The following is a 24,187-nucleotide window of genomic DNA, read 5'->3' on the forward strand; positions in this document are numbered from 1 at the left end:
GACAAATATATAAGTCTTTAGCACCTTTGGTTGGTGTCATAAACTCAAGTGAGTGGGCACCAGTCTTACTTGGGATGAGAGGGGCTTCCACAACAGCAGGCATAGGCAAACTCCAGCCCACCAGATGTTTGGGATTACAATTCCCATCATCCCTAGCTAACAGGACCAGTGGTCAGGGATGGTAGGAATTGTAGTCCCAAACATCTGGAGGGCCAGAGTTTGCCGATGCCTGCACAACAGGGATGCCTGTACAACACCCAAGTGCCTGTGCTGACTTGAAAGTCGTTTTCTAAGCAAAACGTCATTTCCTACCCTTTCTCTTCTGTTCTCCTTTTCTTCCAGCTGCACTACAGTCCAGCTTCCCCCTTCCACATACATGCAAAATAGCTGTCTGAGCCAGCAACTCAAGCTACAAAGGGCTGTGCGGGTGAAGCAATGCAGTTTGCATCAGAGGCTGATCTTTCTCAGATCATTTATACAGTACATCACAGTCTGAGATCCCTCACAACTCACTTTCCGAATACTAGGTAGTATGTATGTTTGATCATCAGAACGATCAAGCTTGAATCTGAACACAAGATAAATGTCAAGACTTTTTTTTCTTTCTTTCAGCAAACAGAAATCTATTTCCCCTAAATCAGCTTCCTCATATTTATTGCTCAACGTTATTCAGACAATACTTATTTAGCAGAACCACTGCTTTGAGGATGAAAACTAAACCACTTCTCCATTCTTGTTAAAAATGCTGAAGTGCTTAGTGTTTGTGTGTCTCCTTTTAGTATGCGGTATGAAATATTCCTGTTTTTAGTGGTGCCTATTTCTACAATGCTGCCCATTTGATTAACCTCTTTTTCCTTCTTTCAGCTCATTCAAGTCTACCCAACCTGGATCACAGGGGTGGTAACAATGTTGATCAAAAAGGTAAGTTTCTCCTTCAACTTACAGAAGTGAGATTCAAAATGCTATACTAGAATAGATGGTATGTTCAACTATATGAATATAAGATCAGTAAATCATCTTTGCCTTGGCGCATTGCAATAATTCTTTCTTACTTAGTGCAATAATTCTACTTTATTTCAGTTACTTACCGTATTTTTTGCTCTATAAGACTCACTTTTTCCCTCCTAAAAAGTAAGGGGAAATGTGTGTGTGTCTTATGGAGCGAATGCAGGCTGCGCAGCTATCCCAGAAGCCAGAACAGCAAGAGGGATCGTTGCTTGGTATATCTCATTTAAATTGTTTTAAAAACCCACAACAAACAATATCAAAATAGAAAAGGTCATCAGGATCCTTTCCACAGGTGCTATTCTAGCACCAGTAGCCCTGTGGTGGGGGAGAAGATAGTGAAGGTCAGTGTTTCTCAACTAGAGGACACCCTCAAAGGAGTGTATGAAGCTATTTGGGGGGGGGGAGGGGTGTTACCAAAAATACTATAAGTGCAAAATTAAAAGTCACAAAATTTCAATCCACTTGGAAATTTAAAAAAAAAAAAATTAGGAGAGCTAGATTTGAAGGGCTGTGGGATATTTATGTTAGCTAAAAGTGGATGTGGGTTTAAAAAGGTTGAGCAACATTTGTTCTGGTGGAGGAAAATAAGGCGGACTGCCTCCCTCCCTCCCTCCCTCCCTCTCTCTCACCTGAAGTCCATCCAACAAGAGAGTTAATGGTATATCACTTGGGGTGAGGGGTGGAGAAGTCCAGCCTATAAGGTCCTGAGGTCTTTCTTCACCTTTCTCTTTCCTGGAAACCTCTGTGTATCAAACACCAATCTGAGCAGAAAATATAGAATCATCTGTTCAAATCTGATCTAAAGTTTTAATTAAGGCTTACAGAAAAGGAGCTTGTCAAGTAGTGATTTTCTCTGTGTTGGGTTTTACAGCTATATATTGTGACATTGCTGCTGTTAATTTGTAGCATAGGTTTCAATGTATTTTATGGTTATGTATTTCTCTCTTTTTTGCTGTAAACCACTCTCTGAGTGTGTCTGTACAAGAGCAGAATATAAGTGAATTACTACAATTGCTACTGCTAATACTTTCTGCCCAGGCTTTTGATAACTGGTAAAGACCTCGGGGTTGGTTACGTGCTACACACAAAGATGTACATTAAAGTTCTGACACAGCAGGGATTCTTTCACTTTGGGAAATGTTGATTTGTGAGGGGGGATTTGAAGTAGATTTGAAGAAAAAGCAAACTTTTTCAGCAGGGGGCCGGGCCCACTGTCCCTCAAACCTTGAGGGGGGGGCGGACTATATTTGGGGGGGACGAATTCCTATGCCCCACAAATAACCCAGACATGCATCTTAAATAAAAGGACACATTCCACTCATGTAAAAACATGCTGATTCCCAGACCGTCCATGGGCTGGATTTAGAAGGTGACTGGGCCGGATCTGGCCCCCGGGCCTTAGTTTGCCTACCCATGAAGTAGATATACAGGGTGTTCTACCTCTCTTCCCTCTCCCCCTCCCCCCCACTTTACAATGTCCACTCCAACGCACTCCTGAAAGCTGATTCTCCCCCTCTGCAGTGTCTTTGCCCTTATGGAAGGGATGAAGGAAGGCTGGGTAGGGTCAGGATTGGAGTAGAGAAGCACCAGGACAGAATACGTTTGAGAATATCATTTCCCCTGCTCCAAATCCCCCCACTGCCATTTGGAATTAATGGAATTCACTGACAGAAGACACTTAGATATCTTCCAGAGGTTATCTTATCAATTCATGGTCTAGTGATTTTGATCAGGATGTCTATATGGAAATACCGTGTTCCACAGGCACTCAATGCCACAACACAAAAACCAGCTGCTAGGGAGCAGAGCAACAGTGCCCGAATGCATTTTCCAATTCAGCACACAGCATATTCTAAGGAGTTGTTTGCTTCTTGACTTCTCATTACAGATGTGCCTGACAATTTCGCTACTTGCCCAGGGTCCAAAGCTGTTTTCAGCATTTGCAGCCATCCAAACGAAACCATCATAGGCGGGAATGTGATCCTGGTGTGCTACTACTCAAAGACCGATTGGCTGCCAATTAACTACACACTTTTCAGAAACCAGGCCAAGGCTGTGGGCTATGCAACAATGAACAGGACAGAAGAAAGGGCTGTGTTTAACCTCACAGTCATGTCCACCAGCGATCTGGGTGAATATAAATGTAAAGCTCAAAGATTTACTGAAACCCAGTACAGCCGTGGACTCAACATTACATTAAGAGGTATGTGTATTTTCTAATATCTCGAGAGTTCTGGTTTTAGGGTGTGATCTTGAAAAGTGTCAGTTGGGAATCCTCATTGTGTTCTCATCAATTATGAGCCTGCCGTGTTGAGAACTTACAGCTTGAAAGAACCCAAGAGCCTGTCATGACAGGTGACATTTGCATCTGAAAAGCCAGTGCGCCCAAATTCAAAAAGAAAGACCTCTGCACACAGGGCCAGAGTCTACATTTGCCATACGAACATCCATGGCTAAAGAGCAAATTAAAGGTTAAAAGGAAAATGCACTTAAAGACATAAGAATGGGACACACACACAAAAACAACAACCTGGGACTAAACACCAGCAAAAACCAGGGATTGCCCGGCAGAGCTCTGAATGGAATATGGCTTGTATGAGAACAGTCGTCCCTACTGACAGGCTTAAGGCTGCACCCATGGTTAAAAAGCATTGGCTTAGGCTAACTTCCTTTCTGTGAACGGCACAGAGTTCTGCTTATGAGGAAATGGAAGTTTCTTCCCCCTTGCAGACTCCTCCCAAATCTGTTCCTAGGAATTGGAGAACTATTTGTAATGGTGTGGGGACTGTACATGGAAAGTTGCCAGAATGCCCCCTCTTGCACAAATTTTAAACAATCTAGAATATATTTAGTTGCTGTTGTTGTTTCATTTTACTTAAAAATGCATCCCATTTGGACAGGAACCTCGTCCATGTTTACCTAACATCCATATGATTATATTTCTCCCAGTGGCAGAAGAGAAAAAGAATAAAAACTTGGTAGCATACATTGTGCCTCCCTTGCTTCTGCTGCTGTTGCTGCTAGCAGTAAGTGCAGCAATTGCACTGCTGATTCTTCCTTGGTGTAAAACAAGTAAGTATGACTCTGCTTTACCTATATGAGGATCCCTTTTTGTTGTTTTTTAGACTTTAATTTCTGATATCACACTACTGGCCATCAGTCTATCTGCCTACAACACATTTAACAGTCCTGTGCAGGTTTTTCTATTAGGAAATGTTTAAATGCTATAATTAAAGTTTAGTTTTTTTCCTGTTTTGATTCAGTGACCAAGGTTCCAAAAATTGTGATGTGCTCTTGACCCATTTTTGAACACATGCCAAAGTGCCCAGTGACCTCTTTGCTTTAGCTACCGTCACTGCAAGAGTGCAAAAGATATGAACTGCACAAATAAGCTTGAAATGTTAAGTTCATTAATCTTATTTGAGAGGTTAATTCAGGGGTAGGCAACCTAAGGCCCGTGGGCTAGATGCGGCTCAACTGCCTTCTCAATCTGGCCTGGGAATCAGTGTGTTTTTACATGAGTAGAATGTGTCCTTTTATTTAAAATGCATCTCTGGGTTATTTGTGGGGCATAGGAATTCGTTCATATTTTTTTTCAAAATATAGTCCAGCCCACCACATGGTCTGAGGGACGGTGGACTGGAAAAGGTTGCTGACCCCTGGGTTAAATGGTTCCAAACGGTTTTTCCAAAGGGAAACAAATGAATTGCTTTCAGATACTTCACTTCTTTAAAGAAATCTGTTGTGATTTGGTGCTCTTTGGTGAAGGACTTGCACATTTACTCCACCTGGTTTTTAGTCATTTTGGTGTATGCCCACAGAAACCCAAAGTTTCTTGTCTAAAAGCCCCACAACTTCATAATGATTTTTAAGACTGGAAATTAGATTATCAACAATTACATAAAAACATCTGTCTTGAATAGATCCTTTGGATTTCTGCCACCGTTTCTGTCATTTCTTCATGAAATTATTTCCTCTTCTTAAGCACCTCTCTGTAAATTCTGGCTTGATATTCATGATATTGGCAATAGCAATGCCACGGAGTGGGCATTTTCGTTTTCTTGAATTAAGGTTAATTCAGCTAACTAGCTTTTAATGTTATTGACATCAGCGGCAGTATCTCAAAGCTTATAGCAGTTTATGTCTGTAGTCAACTGAAACCAGCAACTTTTACCAGATTGGTGTCATGATTATGCACGTGAATGATGTGATATATCCCAAAACACCCCACAGCACAAAAGATGTCTGTAGAGACAAATTTAACTTATTCAAAGACTCCACAGCAATGACAATCTTATCTAAAGGAGTTGCAATTAAGCATACAGAATCCACCCATGCCCTCCAATATAGGGTTGCCATATTTCAAAAAGCGAAAATCCAGACACAAATGTTGCTGAGCCTTTTATTTAGTTTTGCCCAAAGTTGTTGAACTTTTTTTTTTAAAGGAAATTTGCCAAAACCTACACTTCTAATGAGGGACGCGGGTGGCACTGTGGGTAAAACCTCAGCGCCTAGGACTTGCCGATCGGTTCGAATCCCCGCGGCGGGGTGCGCTCCCGTTGCTCAGTCCCAGCGCCTACCAACCTATAGGGACCGCTTACTAGCGGGAAGGTAAACGGTGTTTCTGTGTGCTGCGCTGGCTCGCCAGATGCAGCTTGTCACGCTGGCCACGTGACCCGGAAGTGTCTGTGGACAGCGCTGGCTCCCGGCCTGTAGAGTGAGATGAGCGCACAACCCTAGAGTCTGTCAAGACTGGCCCGTACGGGTAGGGGTACCCTTACCTTTACCTTTACACTTCCAATGTGGGTTGCCATACATCTGGATTTTACCGGACTCTAAAGCGATTTCTGTCCAGAGACGGCCAAGTCCCATCTATATCCAGGAAATTCCAGGTGCATGGCAACCCAACATGTGTATCACAGGATGTAGAAGATTTCCAACACACTCTTTCAGAATTCCCCGTCACTGGGGGCTACAACAACAACAAAAAATAAATAAATCAAAAAGTTGCTGCACTTTGCCCAAAAAGGCATTGCTTCCTGGCAACACTCAGCACTCCACACAAGCTAAACTTATAACAAGCACATGATTTTTTTTAAAAGTTGCAGCGTCAAATGCATTTAAAGGCAGGTGTTAGTCAAGGGTGTTAGTTTCACCTGTCTAGGTGGAAAGTGTTTTTGCAAAGCATAGCATGATATATAATATATATTCATTTTTTATTTAACGTATCTTCTAACAACTTAAATAACGGCTTGGATCTCGATGTTCCGAGAGACCATATTCTCCCATACAAATGTGCCTAGGGTTTGAGATCTAGGTAAGAGGCCTTTCTCTTGGACCCATCACCCTCCGAGACATGTTGGCGAGGGTACAAGAGAGGGCTTTCTCAGCTGCTGAGGTATTGGGGGGAGGGGATGTTATTGGGTTGTTGTTTTTATTTTGATTATATTTTTTGTGGTTTTATATTCTGGTTTTGTTCTGTGAACCGCCCTGAGACCTCTGGGTATAAATTCAATCACATCAAATCAAATCAAATCAAATCAATTCCCTTCCAGATGGGCGGGGTACAAATAATAAATTATTATTATTATTATTATTATTATTATTATTATTATTATTCCAAGGGAGGCTAGGCTGAACCCTTCCCTGGCAAGACAAACATATTTCTGTCTAGAAAATTCATGGAGCTCCTAAACCTTCTGCGAGTCATGTACCCTAGCACATGGTACACACAAGTATTAACTTGAGGTTTGAGGGAACAAGCGCTTCACATTTGGTTTTACACTCACAAAGATGAAAGGTAAAAGAAACCATGCAGATTTATTCTGGTGTGCTGACTGTACTGGCAAACTAATTCACAACGAAGCATTTGATAATGAGAGAGCAATCTTTCCTTACCTTGAGTAGCGCTGGTGTGGCGACATCTCTGCGCTTCGGCAGAATCCTTATCAGCTTTTCCTCCTGATAAAAGTGCTTGAGCATCTGACAGACAGCTTTCACAATGTCACTCAGGACCACACGGCGATTTTGAAACCAAGCCTAGGTTGAATTAACTTCCCTGACCTTTCCTCACTTTTCTTTCGCCCCAGATCGCATCTGCACTCCACGTTGTTAACTTCGCCTTGAAATGTGTTCTAGGCGGCGACATGCATTCTCATGCAATAAGCTTCTTTTTGCCACTGTGGCAATGTGAACTGGGGCCTAGTCATTCTGGTCTCCATGCACCTTAATCCTATTCATAAAGGCCTATAGAAAACCCGGGGTTTAGCAACCTCATAGCCACCTCTCTGGTCCACCGAGCTGCCAAAATTCATCTCGTAAAGCATCGCTTGGTTTTTCCGTCTAGGCCCGGGATTTTACCCCTGTTCCTTACTTAGAACAGACCCGCTGAAGTTATAGACACGACTAACTTCGGCTGATTCATTTCAGTTGGTCTTCTCTGACTAGAATGTCACCAGTCAAGAGTAGACAACATGGTGTTAGTTGGGCCAATGGCCTGACTAGGGATGAGGCAGTTTCCTATGTTCCTATGGGTGTGTCCTGGAGAAAGCCTTGAGACTTGTAAAGATAAGCATCAAGGGCTGCATTGGCACCCAAGGCCTGAGGTCCCTCACCCATGTATGTAAGACTGGTACATTGGTACCTTGGGTTAAGTACTTAATTTGTTCCGGAGGTCCGTTCTTAACCTGAAACTGTTCTTAACCTGAAGCACCACTTTAGCTAATGGAGCCTCCTGCTGCCGCTGCACCGCCGGAGCACAATTTCTGTTCTCATCCTGAAGCAAAGTTCTTAACCTGAAGCACTATTTTTGGGTTAGCGGAGTCTGTAACCTGAAGCGTATGTAACCTGAAGCGTATGTAACCCGAGGTACCACTGTATAGCACATTTGTTTGATTGCTAAGTTGAAATGGTTCCGGTATTTAGAGCAAGGGCAGGGAACCTTTTGTTGTAGGCCTCCTCCCTTCATCAGGGTGGCATACTGGCAGTGGGCAGGGCCTGTGAAGATTGACCTTACAATTAACTCTTACTGCCACCCACTTTCCCTCTCTCTGCATCTCCCTTTCCACCACCCATCTTTCTCCTCCTTGTACTAGGGGAGGGACAACCTTGGCAAGAACATGCAACCTTCAGAGGGCTTTCCCCCACTTCATCCTTCAATTGCTCATCCGTTTCAGCCCATGCACATTATTTTGTCCATGTCTCTCTGGCCTCCCCCAACTAATAATAATAATAATAATAATAATTTATTATTTGTACCCCGCCCATCTGGCTGGGTTTCCCCAGCCACTCTGGGCGGCTTCCATAGAAACCAAAAATACAGTAAAATATCACAGATTAAAAACTTCCCTGAACAGGGCTGCCTTAAGATGTCTTCTAAATGTCAGGTAGTTATTTATCGCTTTGACATCTGATGGGAGGGCGTTCCACAGGGCAGGCGCCACGACCGAGAAGGCCCTCTGCCTGCTTCCCTGTAGCTTTGCTTCTCGCAATGAAGGAACCGGCAGAAGGCCCTCGGCGCTGGACCTCAGCGTCCGGGCAGAACGATGGGGGTGGAGACGCTCCTTCAGGTATACTGGGCCGAGGCCGTTTAGGGCTTTAAAGGTCAACACCAGCACTTTGAATTGTGCTTGGAAACGTACTGGGAGCCAATGTAGGTCTTTCAAGACTGGTGTTATGTGGTCTCGGCGGCCGCCCCCAGTCACCAGTCTAGCTGCCGCATTCTGGATTAGTTGTAGTTTCCGAGTCACCTTCAAAGGTAGCCCCACGTAGAGCGCATTGCAGTAGTCCAAGTGGGAGATAACTAGAGCATGCTCCACTCTGGCGAGACAGTCCGCGGGCAGGTAGGGTCTCAGCCTGCGTACCAGGTGGAGTTGGTAGACAGCTGCCCTGGATACAGAATTGACCTGTGCCTCCATGGACAGCTGTGAGTCCAAAATGACTCCCAGGCTGCGCACCTGGTCCTTCAGGGGCACAGTTACCCTATTCAGGACCAGGGAATCCTCCACACCAGCCCGCCCCCTGTCCCCCAAAAACAGTACTTCTGTCTTGTCAGGATTCAACTTCAATCCATTAGTCGCCATCCATCCTCCAACCGCCTCCAGGCACTCACACAGGACCTTCACCGCCTTCACTGGTTCTGATTTGAAAGAGAGGTAGAGCTGGGTATCATCTGCATATTGATGGACACCCAGTCCAAACCCCCTGATGATCTCTCCCAGCGGCTTCATATAGATGTTAAAAAGCATGGGGGAGAGGACGGAACCCTGAGGCACCCCACAAGTGAGGGCCCAGGGGTCTGAACACTCATCCCCCACCACCACTTTCTGAACACGGCCCAGGAGGAAGGAGCGAAACCACTGTATAACAGTGCCCCCAGCTCCCAGCCCCTCTAGACGGTCCAGAAGGATGTTATGGTTGATTGTATCAAAGGCTGCTGAGAGATCCAGCAGAGCCAGGAAACAACTCTCACCTTTGTCCCTAGCTTGCCGGAGATCATCAACCAGCGTGACCAAGGCAGTTTCAGTCCCATGGTGAGGCCTGAATCCCGACTGGAAGGGATCCAAATGGTCCGCATCCTCCAGGCGTGCCTGGAGTTGTTCAGCAACCACGCGCTCAATCAACTGCATTAAATTTGACCCAAATTCGTCACCCGTGACCTAGAGCCAAGAGAAGAGGATGCACTTCACAGGGGAAAGAGAGGCCTTCCTTATCAGAAACACATTTTAACCCTATCACTGTATTTTGCTTATATTTCACAGGAAAACAGAGTACAGGCAGCAAACCAGCTGTTGTCTTTTCAGCCCGTCGCCCAAGCAGTGACAACGGTGACGTTTATGATACTGGTAAAGACCGAGCAATTCCATACCCTCCCAACATTTCTCCGGGGGAAATAGGGACGTCCCATTCCGTAATGATAATTTTACTATTTATACCCCACACATCTGACTGGGTTGACCCAGCCACTCTGGAAACCAAAACAAAGTATTCTATTGACAGAAACAAGATTTGGTTCTAGGAATTCTGACTCTATATGGCAAGGGGAATGAATATTTTACAAATCCTTTGTTATAACATCACCACAGGGGGTAGGGGGGGTGGAAACATACACAACAAATCTTTTAGGCACACGTTATAAAGGACATTATAGCTCATACGGAAGCAGCACATGATACCCTGCAGTGTGTAGAATGACATGTGCCAATGGGCCAAACCGTATAGCCAGCTGACTATCAGGAGCTTGTGCAAAGAGCTTTGAAAGCTGGCTGAGAAGAGAGAATAGAAAACAGGACTGAAAAGAGTTGCAGTAGGCCTAATGCTGAAATCATAAGGCTCAAGAACAGGAGAGCCTGGAGATTTATGTAGACTAGTACCTCCTTGTGTTCCAAAGCCTCAAGGTAGATATTTTATGAGGGGCATTCATGGCAAGTACAGGTACTTTTCTCATATAAGTGGAACATATTTCTGAAAAGAGCTAATAAGGAACTCTTTCATGTGAAGGAGTAAATGCAAAGAACTGACAAACCCAAACTCTAATAACTCTTTCCTGAAAAGGGATATATAGAAAAGCAATTTTAGCACTTCCAGAAGTACAAAATATGCCCAGTTTCATTCCTATCAATGATTAAAACCTCATCCTGGCAATCATGCAATTGAGAATTCTATTTAGTATTTCCCTGTATCTTAACAGAGATTTAATTTCAGTTTTGTTAAATAGTCCCATCACATTCCTGACCTTTCAAGACCATGGATTTAAGGATGAAGAACATAATTTCTGATTTGAGGCAGAACATATAAAAAATTGAACTGTTTTTGCAGGCCAGAAATGCCAGTTAACTCATCTTTTCACTTATTCTTTCTTGCATTCTATTCAGTATATGAAGAAAATGAGTATTGCAATGTGAAACATAAAACCAAGGAGGAAGACAACAGAAATGGTAAAGTCTATCTTGAATTCCCTAAATAAAGCAATGCTAGGTTGAATACAGGTTTGCCCTCCTGAGTTGGACAATCCTACTAAAGGCAAACTACTATATATTAGGGTATGTGCACTAGTGAGTTATACTAAACAAAGAAATAAGTGAAACAGGACTACCAGCATGCAGCTCATGCACCTTATGGTTAAAAATAATGTCCAAACTCAACCAATATGAAAAAAAATTCAAAACTCCATGAACTTTCATTTCAAAAATTATGTTTTAATGTATTATATATTTGATGTTAGCCGCCCTGAGCCCGGTCTTGACCAGGGAGGGCGGGATATAAATAAAATTTGTTGTTTTTGTTGTTGTAACACAACTGTTATCTTGTGAAGGATTGCAGCCTTATTATAATGACTGCTGCAAACTGGTATCTCGCAAGATGCTGTGCCCTGTTTACAACGAGTTCTTAAGGAATTCTGGCCCTACTGAAAAAGAAACATTTTACATAGAAGAAATGGAGCATTTATAAATAGGCATTGCCCCAGCAAATAGGTAGGAGAAAATTCACATAAAAAATGTATTTTAGACACATATTACAAATACCTTTACAGCTCATGTTATAGCAAAAATGTCTTTTAAAAATGCAAACACTTGAAGATACAAGTTGCTATCCACAACTGACACCAAAATTAGCAGAGAATACACATGGCAAGTACTATTGGATTGCACCCTACATTTTGCAAGTTTAGATGGGAAGGCATGGAAGGTCCCCCACTATGCTCCTTCCCTGAATTACCACATGAATGTGATGCTACCTGTAATAGTTATGGAATGGCAGGATATACCAACATGGAAACTGATATGACTAAGGTTATGTACACATTATGCCTTTAAAGCATATTCAAAGCACTTGCTCCCTCAAACAGTTCTGGGCACTGCAATTTGTTAAGGGTTGCTGGGAATTGAAACACTGGGAGAGGTAAACTACAGTTCCCAGAATTACTTGATGTAAATATTGTGCTTCAAATATATAGTGTGTACACAGCCTTTTGGGACTCGGGTGGTGCTGTGGGTTAAACCAAAGTGCCTAGGACTTGCCGATCAGAAGGCCGGCGGTTCGAATCCCCGTGACGGGGTGAGCTCCTGTTGCTCGGTCCCTGCTTCTGCCAACCTAGCAGTTCTAAAGCACATCAAAGTGCAAGTAGATAAATAGGTACCGCTCCAGCAGGAAAGTAAATGGCGTTTCCGTGTGCTGCTCTGGTTCGCCAGAAGTGGCTTAGTCATGCTGGCCACATGACCCAGAAGCTGTACGCCGGCTCCCTCGGCCAATAAAGCGAGATGAGCTCCGCAACCCCAGAGTCGGCCACGACTGGACCTAATGGTCAGGGGTCCCTTTACCTTTGCACAGCCTTTTTTTAAAAAAGTTAAGTTTATTTATTATTTATTCTAGTGACTCTTGGTGGGGATAGTACTGTGCAGTATGCAGAAGTTGTCATCCGCAGATAAAAAGGTACAGTTCCTTCCTCATTATTCACAAGCAACTGGGTTTTTTCAGATTCTCCGATTATGTCCATTTTGATCATGTTTCTGCCTGTAGTGGGTAGGCACAAATCTTTAATTTACTTACTATTTGTCATGTGTTGAAGATAGTACCCTCTTTTTCTCTTAAATGCTAGATAGCCAATTCAGCCACTGGAATGTCCAAAGTTTGGTTGAGACAAAAGCAAGACTTGGTCTCATTTTGTTGTCGTTGTCGTCCCCCCCAATACTCCACTACTTCCTTCTATATTACAGACCACCAGAACCAAGCTATAATAATAATAAATAATAATAAATTTTATTTATATCCCGCCCTCCCCAGCCGAAGCCGGGCTCAGGGCGGCTAACAACACTAAAATAGTACAACATTATAAAAACATTATAAAAATTAATTAAAATCAAAATTGATGGCAACCATAAACTAAAGTTTTGTAAAGATTGCCAAAGGAGGGAGTCAGGCTGCGCCCTGACCAAAGGCCAGGTGGAACAGCTCTGTCTTGCAGGCCCTGCGGAAAGATGTCAAGTCCTGCAGGGCCCTAGTCTCTTGTGACAGAGCGTTCCACCAGGTTGGAGCCGCAGCCGAAAAAGCCCTGGCTCTAGTTGAGGCCAGCCTAACCTCTCTGTGGCCTGGGACCTTCAAGGTGTTTTTATTTGAAGACCGTAAGTTCCTCTGTGGGGCATACCAGGAGAGGCGGTCCCGTAGGTACGAGGGCCCTAGGCCGTATAGGGCTATGGTTTACAAATGTGGTTTGGAGGACATGCACAAACCATAATTTGGATGCAAAAGAGAGGGATTCAGAACACGTAACAGGAGGAGGAAGCTTATAAAACTGAAGCTCGAGTATTATATCCAAAAATAATTTCTAGTGATTTGCAACGCCTTGGGGAAAAAATATGGGGTGTAGGAAGGAACCACAAACCAAAAGGCATACTACTCTGAGAGTGTAGAAACAGCAGCGAAACCTTCATTTTTTCAAATATATATATATATATATATATATATATATATATATATATATAGCATTCAATTTTTTTTGCAGTCACTGCCTTACTCCCCACCTAATCTCTTAAGAATTGTTTTTCATATATTGATTAGATTACCCCACCAGTAGGAAGCTGCCAATTGTTCCTCTAAACCTGACTGTTTCCCAGTAGCTTTAGAATATTCTTCAACAAAGCCCATGTCCGTTTGTTTGTCTTTACAGGACTCTAGTTTGATACCAGTTGTCTCGAGATACTACAGCCAAGATGATACAGCAGATCTAGAACCTTTCCTTTATCTTTTGACAAGTTCAATATTACCTGCTTGCCCCTGCTACGTGTCTCCAACCTGATGTTCAGCATTTATTCAAACTGACACAGCAGCAATCAAGGAAGTGGAAAACCACCACCTCACTTCATTGGTTCCAAGTCTCCCCCGCCCCCTACCCATTCAATTACAATGGAGAATGGTTTTGCATATGAACCTGGGACACTTAAGCTAATGTATATTCCAGTTTATGAGAATGCCATTTATATATGCTTATGTTGGAAATGGAAGCAGAATTAATTTGGCTTACAAGTTTAGGATGGGTCCATGTTCAGATGACAGCTGCTCCACTGCACACAAGTCATCCATGCCTATTTCTACTATATAAAAAGACAAATTTATTGATCAACAGTGCACTAATTCCTTTCAGATGAAGATGTTGCTATGTTGTGATAAAATTAAGATCTCCTGGGGTCTGGAAGGCTCCAAACTGCTAGTTATCAAAGGATTGTTATATCTTTGCTTGCCCTCTGCTTCTTAGATGTTTTGTAATGTTACTATGAACTGAAAGCTGTGGTTTCCATTTGCATGGTTTTGCCTCATCTTATCGCATGATGCAAGAGAGCCCCCTAGCGAACAGAACAATGTACAGTGGTACCTCAGGTTAAGTACTTAATTCGTTCCGTAGGTCCATACTTAATCTGAAACTGTTCTTAACCTGAAGCACCACTTTAGCTAATGTGGACTCTTGCTGCTGCCGCCGCACCACCGGAGCATGATTTCTGTTCTCATCCTGAAGCAAAGTTCTTAACCTGAAGCAATATTTCTGGGTTAGCGGAGTCTGTAACCTGAAGCATATGTAACCTGAGGTACCACTGTATCAGAAAAAGAAGTCAATTTTCCTGGCTTTTGTTAGCTACAATCAGGGGAAAGATCCATTCAGTCAGGAAGGAGAGAAATTGTCTTTATTGTAAGCTCAGATGTTTTTAGCTGCTGAAATGTACTTGGTTAAGAAGTCCTTTAATCGGGATATATGCATCATTTCTTTCATTGTGGTGTCTCTGTTCCTTAGCTGGACCACACCATTCTCTAGTGTGGTATCACTGACAAGGATTGTGAAGAGGATACTCATTTCATCATACCTGCAAACAAAAAAAAAACAAGCCTGTGGAACTGGTGCTCTTGTTGTATTCAGTGGCAGTATAACAAATTTATATTAGGGGAGGCACACTGAAAGAATCCGCTAGCCATTCTGTACTTTAAAAACCAGCACTTTCCAGGAGTTCGCGGTTTTGAAAAATAACTTACAGAAATATTGCTATAAGGCATTCACTTCTCCTTGGAGGGAAAAGGGTTTGTTTACTAACTGACCTGTTGAAAAGATTTTCAGGATTCAATGTTGCCATTGTTAACCCAAGACCAATTTCACACCAAGTGAGTCACTCAGTAGTGGAGCAGATGATGGTAATGTAGAGGTGAAGTTTGCCCACTGTCTCTAAGACAAGACGATGAGGGACAAACTGCGCAGGGCTCCTTCTTTCCCAGCCACCGTTTACTATCCTGTTCATCTCCCACAGGCCACCACCCTGCTATCTCTGAACTTTTAAGGATACAACAGAGAGCATGAACAGCCTTGGTATTCCCATATCTTGCTTTCCCAACCTGAGAACAGCAATAGAAGTCTATACCAATTTGTGAGTCAGTGTAGGAGCCACAAAACAGTCTAGGGCTATAGCATGTTGGTAGGAGAAAGGCTGCAGAAGTGTGATGACCCATTGCAAAAGTATTTGCAATGCTAAGATAATAAAAAATAGAATTTCTCAAAAGCAGTTCAGGTATTTTTTTTTAAGGCAAGCAAGATAGTGTACTGAGTCTATTGTAACATATTATTAAAACATGGCAGTGAGTCAACCTTGGTCGCCCTGTTGAAGGACCTCCACTAGGGTTGCCATATTTCAAAAAGTGAAAATCTGGACACAAAGGTTGTTGAGCTACTTTGGCTAAAAATAAGATTTTGAGCTAATATTAATGAAATTCGTCAAAATCTACACTTTCAGCGATTTCTGCCCAGACACTGTTTACAAGGGCAGAATACCGACTATGTCAGGGAAATTCCGGACATATGGCAACCCTAATCTCTGCAGACAGTGGGACAGTGGGAGCGGGACCTTGCTCCTGCTCTTTAATCTCTCTTCAGCTTTTGATACCATTGGCCATGGTATCCTACTGGCTCTGGGGAATGGGAATTGGGGGTGCTGTGTTACTGTTGTTCTGGTCCTACCTCTGGGCAGCATTGGAAGAGTGCTTTTTGGCTGCCTAATGGTTACATTATGTGGTGCTGCAGAGTACTCTCTTATCGCTAATGTTACGTAATAGCTATAAGAAGCTGCTGGGAGTGGTCATTAGAAGTTTTGGGGAAGGGCGCGATCAGCACTATTTCTCCATAACATCTGAATCAGGAGACGTTATGTGGTCTCTGGACCAGTGCCTGGATTTTATATCACAGCTTTACCCCCACGTTGGGCAAAATATTCCTGCATTGCAGGGGGTTGGAATGGATGATCCTTGTGGTCTCTTCCAGCTCTACAGCTCTACGATCCCATGTTTCTTACTTTGCAAAAAGCTGCTCCAGTGACGACTGCACGGTTTCGAGATATCCAGGCCAAACAGAAATCCCATTTTCTAACAATTCATTGAACAATCCCTTGCACACCTACGAGAAGGAAACACTGTCGGTGATTGGAATGTTAAACTGGAAAACAAACATAGCTTTTTAATTATAATAAATTAATTGACAGCATTAATGATGTAAAAACATTCAAGATACATTCTGGAGGAGAAAGAGCCAAAAAAGAAATCACCTAATGCCAACAATTTAACCTTGGTTCATTTACCTCAAATATATTTGACATTTCCTTGTTTTTGGCAATAGAAATTAACTTAGGAACCGATGAAAATATTTTCCCTCTTTATTTTGTATACAGTTACTCTGCTTCCTAAGCAATTAATGCTAATCCCTAGGATCATCAGCTGTGCAAAGTTTATCCCCAGTACAACTCCTGCAAGAAAGTAATAACTAGGGACAAGATTTATACGTGCCTAAGCAAGTGACTCTGAGAACCTGCACATTTGTGCAATCCTACTTAAGTAATCCATTGGTTGGCCAAACAAGGCCAGTGCCTTTCATAGTAGCTAGGACAAAAAGATTGGATGCAGCATTTGAGCCACATGAACTGAAGCTGTGCTTATCTACATTAAAATTCCTGTATTAGAATAAAATATGCATACCTACTTTCATAGCTTACCTGCCTCAGCTCTATTGTAGGGCCTCTTCCCACATCCAAAGCTACTTTGATTGGCGTCAAACATGGGTGAAGTTTAAGTACCTGAAATGCAAAACAGTAAAAGAGATACACAACCATGAAACATTCCCAGGACTATACAAATCACTGGCAGTATGTAATGTTCATTTTCATTTTTGAACTCATAGGAAATGGAGCCCAAGCCAGGGAATTAACATGGCTAGTTAAGCCTAAGAAAGAGAATGGGAATGTTTACATTCTCAGGACTGCATGCTTCCCCTGCCCTTCCTGTATAGCAAGAATGAGGAGCTTGGCAGCTTAACTCCCATTTTGCTTGACCAGCTTGTTGTGCTGTCTGAACTGATAAAGTGGTTAACATTAGTGATGGCTGATTACAACTTCTAACAATTGAAGTAGGCTTGCTTAAACTAAGCTTAGTTGAGTTCAACTACAGATCTGGCTGCATATAACACATCAAGCTGCACTTAAGGTAAAGGGACCCCTGACCATTAGGTCCAATCGTTACCGACTCTGGGGCTGCGACGCTCATCTCTGGGCTGCATCAATAGGAGTATAGCATCTAGATCAAGGGAAGTAATAGTGCCACTCTATTCTGCTCTGGTCAGACCTCACCTGGAGTACTGTGTCCAGTTCTGGGCACCACAGTTCAAGAAGGCCACTGACAAACTGGAACGTGTCCAGAGGAGGGCAACCAAAATGGTCAAAGGCCTGGAAACGATGCCTTATGAGGAACGGCTAAGGGAGCTGGGCATGTTTAGCCTGGAGAAGAGCAGGTTAAGGGGTGATATGATAGCCATGTTCAAATATATAAAAGGATGTCACATAGAGGAGGGAGAAAGGTTGTTTTCTGCTGCTCCAGAGAAGCGGACACGGAGCAATGGTTCCAAACTACAAGAAAGAAGATTCCACCTAAACATTAGGAAGAACTTCCTGACAGTAAGAGCTGTTCGACAGTGGAATTTGCTGCCAAGGAGTGTGGTGGAGTCTCCTTCTTTGGAGATCTTTAAGCAGAGGCTTGACAACCATATGTCAGGAGTGCTCTGATGGTGTTTCCTGCTTGGCAGGGGGTTGGACTCGATGGCCCTTGTGGTCTCTTCCAACTCTATGATTCTATGATTCTATTCTATCTCGCTTTATTGGCCGAGGGAGTCGGTGTACAGCTTCCGGGTCATGTGGCCAGCATGACTAAGCTGCTTCTGGTGAACCAGAGCAGTGCACGGAAACGCCGTTTACCTTCCCGCCGGAGCAGTACCTATCTATCTACTTGCACTTTGACATGCTTTCGAACTGCTAGGTTGGCAGGAGCAGGGACCGAGCAACGGGAGCTCACCCCGTCGTGGGGATTTGAACTGCCAACCTTCTTATCAGCAAGTCCTCGGCTCTGTGGTTTAACCCACAGCGCCACCCACGTCCCAAGCTGCACTTAATCAAAGGCAAAAACAAACTTTCTGAACTCAGTAGCGTTTGAACCCAGTGCTTGCTGCTGTTCATTCACTTGGCACTGGAATATGCTTTATAATGGTGAGTGAATATAGGCAATATCACCTTTTTATAGAAAATTCAATATCCTAATCACATAATGCAATATGATAGGTCACAATCCAACACAGGAATAATGCCCATTAGTTTTCATCTCTGTAGGAGTGACCCAAGTGTTTTAGTTATAGGCTGCCACAGTGTATATTAATTTTTCAACCTCCTAGCTGGCCTGCATATGCATTAAGAGGAAGATCACCTTTCTCTGCAGAGCTTTCTTCCTTGTTGAAGTATTTTCAGCCAACTGCGTACCATCACAGAGATATGCTAACACTCCACAGTCCAGATTGCCACTCACAGACAGGATATGAGGAACAACATTCTTCCTCCCATCTCGACCCTGAAGGAGAAAAAACAAAAATGTGCATTTGGCAATCTTTAAAACCCAGGAATACATTCTACAATAAGAAAGATGTAAAGAAGCAGATTAACTCCCATTCATTTGACGTGCTGACTCAATAAAAAAAGAGTTCACAGTGATGGTGGGGGAGAAGGGGAAAGATAGGTTAAAAAGTGTTTCTTAAAGAGCTGGAATGTGTGATGAGCAGAGAAAAAGTGTCTACATATTTCATTTGCTCATTTCCAATGAAAGAAACACGCCACACAGCACCTGCTGCCTTCCTGCTTGCCACCTTCATGATAATTTTGCACTTAGTGACTTCGAATTGGGGAATTGCTTCTACTTCGAGTCTTGTTGATCATTTATAGTCTTGAAACTGTCCCCCGGGCAAAGTTTTTATCCCATCTGCTTCACTTGAATGTATATTAGTTAAGCTGTGCATATCGTAAACCACTTTGGGAACCCTTGTTTGGGGCTGAAAAGCTGCCTAGAAATGCTCTTAAAATAAAATAAATTTAATAAAACTTACATGCAAACTGGATTCTTTTCCTATATACATTTGTAGCAGTTCGTTATCCCCTAGGTTGCTCAGAGTTTCTATGACTTCCTTCCCCCAAGGAAAGTTATAATAGAGATTGCTGCTTCTTCTTCCTTCTTCATCATGATGATCACTACTGGTGAAGCTGGATGGGCTTATTGCAAACTACAGAAAAGTAACAGAAGGATCTATGAATATGCAGACGACATTTATGCTAACTACACTGTGTTTTTTCCTGGTCTAAACAGAAGCATATGCATTAATGTTTAACCTTATTCTCTAGTTAGCTGTCTTTTCACTCTGACAGAAAGTGGCATGTCTGTATATCGGCTGTGGCTCAAGGACAAACGAGACACACATTTAATGTGCAACAACCAGCAGCCAGAATGCTGGGGTCACCAATGTGACCCCCACGAGTGCAACCACATCGTTCCTTCCTGGGCAATACAGCGTCCCTATCTTTGATGAAATTATGCATGAAATAAGCATTCCATTATAGCCAATAGGATAGGTGTTGCCCACCACAATTTCTCCAGTTTGCTCTCAAGTCCTAACAGGCTGATGATCCCTGCCCTGGGGGAATTATTAGAACTGTAGCAGGGAGCAAGGGAGAAAATTAGCCCTTTCCTCCCCTGCCTAAATCCTGGCAAAAACTGCTTCTTTGGCACAGTGCAGTCAGAAGTTCCACAAACTACTCCAGTGCAAGGAATTTAGGCATGCTCTGCCACAGATGGAGTGTATATCAGTGGAGACAAGGTGTGGAGTAAAAGAAACATGGGGAAATTTCAGCTGTAATTTCATGGGGGGGTGGTATGTGTGAGGGTGAGAACTTGGCTGATAATTCAAAGCACAGGAGACTAATGCCAACGGAGGTCAGAGGTGACAAGAATACTACCCTAACATTAGTGGGAAGGAACCATACACAGACTGTGAAAGAAAATGTAGCGAACTGAAGTATAAAATGCCAACTAGGATTGCAGCAGCAACAACTTGCTTTCCTTTTGCTGGACTATACTTTTCGTTTCGAAAGCTTGCAAATAATTCTACGTTAGTTGCCAGTCCAGAAGAATTTTTAGTACGTCACATGCTTGCATATAGTTGGATCTAATTTTTAGTAACTGCGGGAGGCAGAACTACTTGCAAGTCTAATTGAGGATCTTGTTGGCTTCATATATTTTAAATTAAGCAAATGATTGCTTGAGTGCTAAAAGTGGGTTTGTTCATCATTATTCTAATATTGAAGGCAATGACCTACAGCCTGTTAACCTTCAGCAGCCTCCTTAGGGCATATAAAAATAGTGGCAGGCAATTCACTCTCTTTGTACCTTAAAAGCTTATAATGCAAGTACTATACTGAATACCTTTCTCCACCACTGGAGACGCTGACGTAGCCAGTAGTCCAGCCACTGTCCAGCAGTTCTAGCAGAGCTGTACCACACTAGGGAAGTCATCGTGCTTTCACCTGTTCTTTAAACAACAGCAGGAGGCCATCAAATTAACACTTTAAAACACAAATAAATGGAAGAGTTTATTTTTCTTCCAGAAATAGAAGAGACATGCAGAGATAAGCACCTGTGGCCAAATATTCTACCAAAGCCTATTTAGGAACATAAATTACAGTACCTCATGTAATTCTCGTTTTCATTATTTCTTACTGGATGGAAACATACTCCTATCTGAGCAACCCCAAAAGGCAATCTCTTGTTGACCAGTTCCAGGCACTCAATGTATTGCTGTAAGGCACCTATCAATAAATAAATAAATAAATAATAAAAAAGGCTTCAGCATTCATAGGAAGTGTTAACAGCTCCTATATGTTAATCTGTTTTATAATGGAAAAGAATCTGGAACATAGACAGCCTAGGGCAAAATTTAGCAACTACACCAAGTAGTGTCACAGCTATACACTACCTTTTCACACAAACTTACAATTACTTTGTTATATACAACTATACACTGGGTTACTTCTGAGTTTAGTGCTATGTTTTAAATATGTTTTGTATCTGTATTTTCAGAGAAGTGTTAAAAAATGTACCCTTTTTCAACTGAAAGTTCCAATATTATACTATAAACGTGTGATAGAATAGACACATTCCAGCATGCGCACATTCAGAGATACAAAAACCTTAGCTATATTTTCCAGAGGGGTAGCAGAACCTTAGCTGTACTTGGTGAGTTGCATATCCCATCAACCGCAGCACTAAACTTCAAATTGTGTGGAGTGGTGGAAAGGCACTTTTGACCAATATATATATATATAACACCTTTGGAGTTACAGCTGCAAGTTTGGCAGAATTCATCGTAACTAATTCAACACAGCCAACTCCCCAGAACGCTCCACTGTTAACCTAATACGCAAATGTGAGCAAGTCTTTGGGCACTGCAACTTCAGAAGCAGCCAACGCGGAGTTCATAAATCAACCAGCTGTCTAAATGCCTGCATTTTCTATAATGAAATACAGCACAAGTGTTTCATGTAACAATTCATGATGCTGACTCTGAAACAAGGCATCTGCATAATAGGTGAAATATTTTTTTATTCACCAAAGTTTTCTATTGGTATCTCATTAGTTATCAGTGTTTGTTGCTGCAAGTTATGAAACAGTACAAACGGTCAATAAAATAACCTTCATCTGCTTGTCCTTATACTATTTTAATACCAGGTTTGTTGAAGAAGGGTTTGAAGACGACCTAGTAGGCATTCCTTTCAGCCAGGCTGCATATCGAAGACAGCACCTGGTTTGTTAATTTTGGAGGACGGCACTACTACATAGCAAATCTGCCAACAAACACCTGCATTTCAGAATAGTCACAAAACGCTTTGCCAAATAGACCTTTGCCATCTGTTAAAATGACAACTTTGTTTTTGGCTGAGCTGATGCTGCTTAACCTCACCTTTCCATCTTTAAAAAAGAAAAGAGTAGGAATTACTGCGGTCAAAGATGCAGGCCAAACTTTTTATAGGAGTGCAAAGAAAGTTTTTAAAAATACTTTTTTATTCACCCTAGCCTTTTAAACGCCTTTTAATCTGGGCTGCAGGTTTGCTTCATATTCCCCCCACCCCCTGCAGCTAGAAAGTAACCTTTTTATTTATTTTTAAAACTATTTAGTTTTTCAAATTTTTAAATTTACAAACAATTGTCAAGCAACCAAAATAAGAAGAAAATTCCTAGATTCCCCTGGACTTCCCTCCTCCCCCTTTGTGGGTCCTTATCTTAATTTTTTCGCTCCTGCAGAAGAGAGAAGAAAGAACCTTTTCAAGATGCTTTTCACCATTTCGAACGGCTGCCTTTTCACCATATCTTTCGTTTTCTGATCTGCAAACCTACTATAAGAGGACCTGTGTTAAGGGGCTGCCATCCTAATACAACCCCTCCATCCGTGATAAAACTTAGGTATGTAGAGAGATCACCTTGCCAACAAAGGTCCGTATAGTTAAAGCTATGGTTTTCCCAGTAGTGATGTATGGAAGTGAGAGCTGGACCATAAAGAAGGCTGATCACCAAATAATTGATGCTTTTGAATTATGGTGCTGGAGGAGACGCTTGAGAGTCCCATGGACTGCAAGAAGATCAAACCTCTCCATTCTGAAGGAGATCAGCCCTGAGTGCTCACTGGAAGGACAGATCCTGAAGCTGAGGCTCCAATACTTTGGCCACCTCAGGAGAAGAGACGATTCCCTGGAAAAGACCCTGATGTTGGGAAAGATGGAGGGCACAAGGAGAAGGGGACGACAGAGGACGAGATGGTTGGACAGTGTTGTTGAAGCTACCAGCATGAGCTTGACCAAACTTCAGGAGGCAGTGGAAGACAGGAGTGCCTGGCGTGCTCTGGTCCATGGGGTCACGAAGAGTCGGACACGACTAAACAACAACAACGGCATTCTGGAAAGAGAGACAGAGAGCCATACCGTGAAGGAGGCTGTCCCGCAGCACCCCAGACGCCTCCAGCATCTTCCTCAGAGAGCCCAGCACCTGCTCTTTGCTTAACTGGTCATTCTCCAACATTTCCCGAAAGCCTCTAGGGCGCAGCGCAAGGAGAGCCTCCGCGGGCTGCCCTTGGCCCGCGAGAGGAGAACGGCAGAGCGGGCCATCCACCCCCAGCACCTGCTCCCTGGACGTGACCACGGACTCCCACCAGCGGGCGGCGAGGTTCTTCCTCAGCTCGACGCCCAGAGGCCCCAATCCCGGGTGCTCCCCGCTCAGGTGAGAGTCCCAGGTGAGTTTCTGGGGACCTTCGGCTCCTCGCAGGAAGCGCCTCCTCTGACACAAGCCCAGGAGCGCTTCGGGAAAGCCGCGGGGCTCCTCGTCGGCGCCGCCGGGGGATGAAGACACAGGGCCCGCAGAGCCGCTCAGGAAACGCCCCGGAGGCTGCCCCCCGCGCTCTCCTGTCAGGAACCTCTCTCCCTCCGGCCAACGGCGTCGGACGGGCTTTTGGACCCTGCGGAGACCGCAGCCACCGGTGCTGAAGAAGGAAACGAAGCGGCGGGGTAACATGTCTCTTAAGCGCGGCGGCGCTCTGCTGGCCCCGCCCCCTTTTTAAAAAAGAAACAACAGGCGGGCCGCGTAGTGCTTGCGCCGCTTCTCAGACCCGGTGGGCTAGAACGCAGAGGCGGGTGCATAGAGACGTAACTTCCTAGACGCAACCACTGGGCTGGTTTCCGGTTTCAGGGGGTGGTGGTTCCGCTCCTGTGTGGCCTGTAAGGTTCCCCCCCCCCCATTATTATAATCTACC

General features: G+C 43.4%; 2 protein-coding genes across 3 annotated transcripts; one reads left to right on the forward strand and one right to left on the reverse strand.

Moving 5' to 3' along the window:
• Window positions 1-676: 676 nt before the first annotated feature.
• MILR1 (mast cell immunoglobulin like receptor 1) lies at window positions 677-15,542 on the forward strand. Of its 2 annotated transcripts, XM_079965692.1 has the most exons (9): window positions 678-785; window positions 865-921; window positions 2,897-3,211; window positions 3,958-4,080; window positions 9,768-9,851; window positions 10,881-10,943; window positions 12,379-12,438; window positions 13,673-14,367; window positions 14,601-15,542. In XM_079965692.1, exons 1-7 carry the CDS (start codon window positions 743-745, stop codon window positions 12,432-12,434), a joined length of 741 nt encoding a protein of 246 aa, XP_079821818.1. In that variant the 5' UTR covers window positions 678-742; the 3' UTR covers window positions 12,435-12,438; window positions 13,673-14,367; window positions 14,601-15,542. The 2 variants fall into 2 exon arrangements, with proteins under 2 accessions (XP_079821819.1, XP_079821818.1); XM_079965693.1 differs by lacking the exon at window positions 3,958-4,080 and having other exon boundaries at window positions 677-785.
• Window positions 14,655-24,050, reverse strand: POLG2 (DNA polymerase gamma 2, accessory subunit). The gene is made up of 8 exons (XM_079965520.1): window positions 23,364-24,050; window positions 21,077-21,197; window positions 20,815-20,920; window positions 19,445-19,618; window positions 18,775-18,915; window positions 17,022-17,102; window positions 16,329-16,429; window positions 14,655-14,858 (listed from the first exon to the last, which is right to left on the reverse strand). The coding sequence occupies exons 1-8, from the start codon at window positions 23,947-23,949 to the stop codon at window positions 14,693-14,695; spliced, it is 1,476 nt and encodes a 491-aa protein (XP_079821646.1). The 5' UTR covers window positions 23,950-24,050; the 3' UTR covers window positions 14,655-14,692.
• Between the last annotated feature and the right edge of the window lie 137 nt (window positions 24,051-24,187).

This window comes from Podarcis cretensis (genome assembly GCF_951804945.1).
Source record: "Podarcis cretensis genome assembly, chromosome: 2".
Classification (NCBI taxonomy): domain Eukaryota; kingdom Metazoa; phylum Chordata; class Lepidosauria; order Squamata; family Lacertidae; genus Podarcis; species Podarcis cretensis.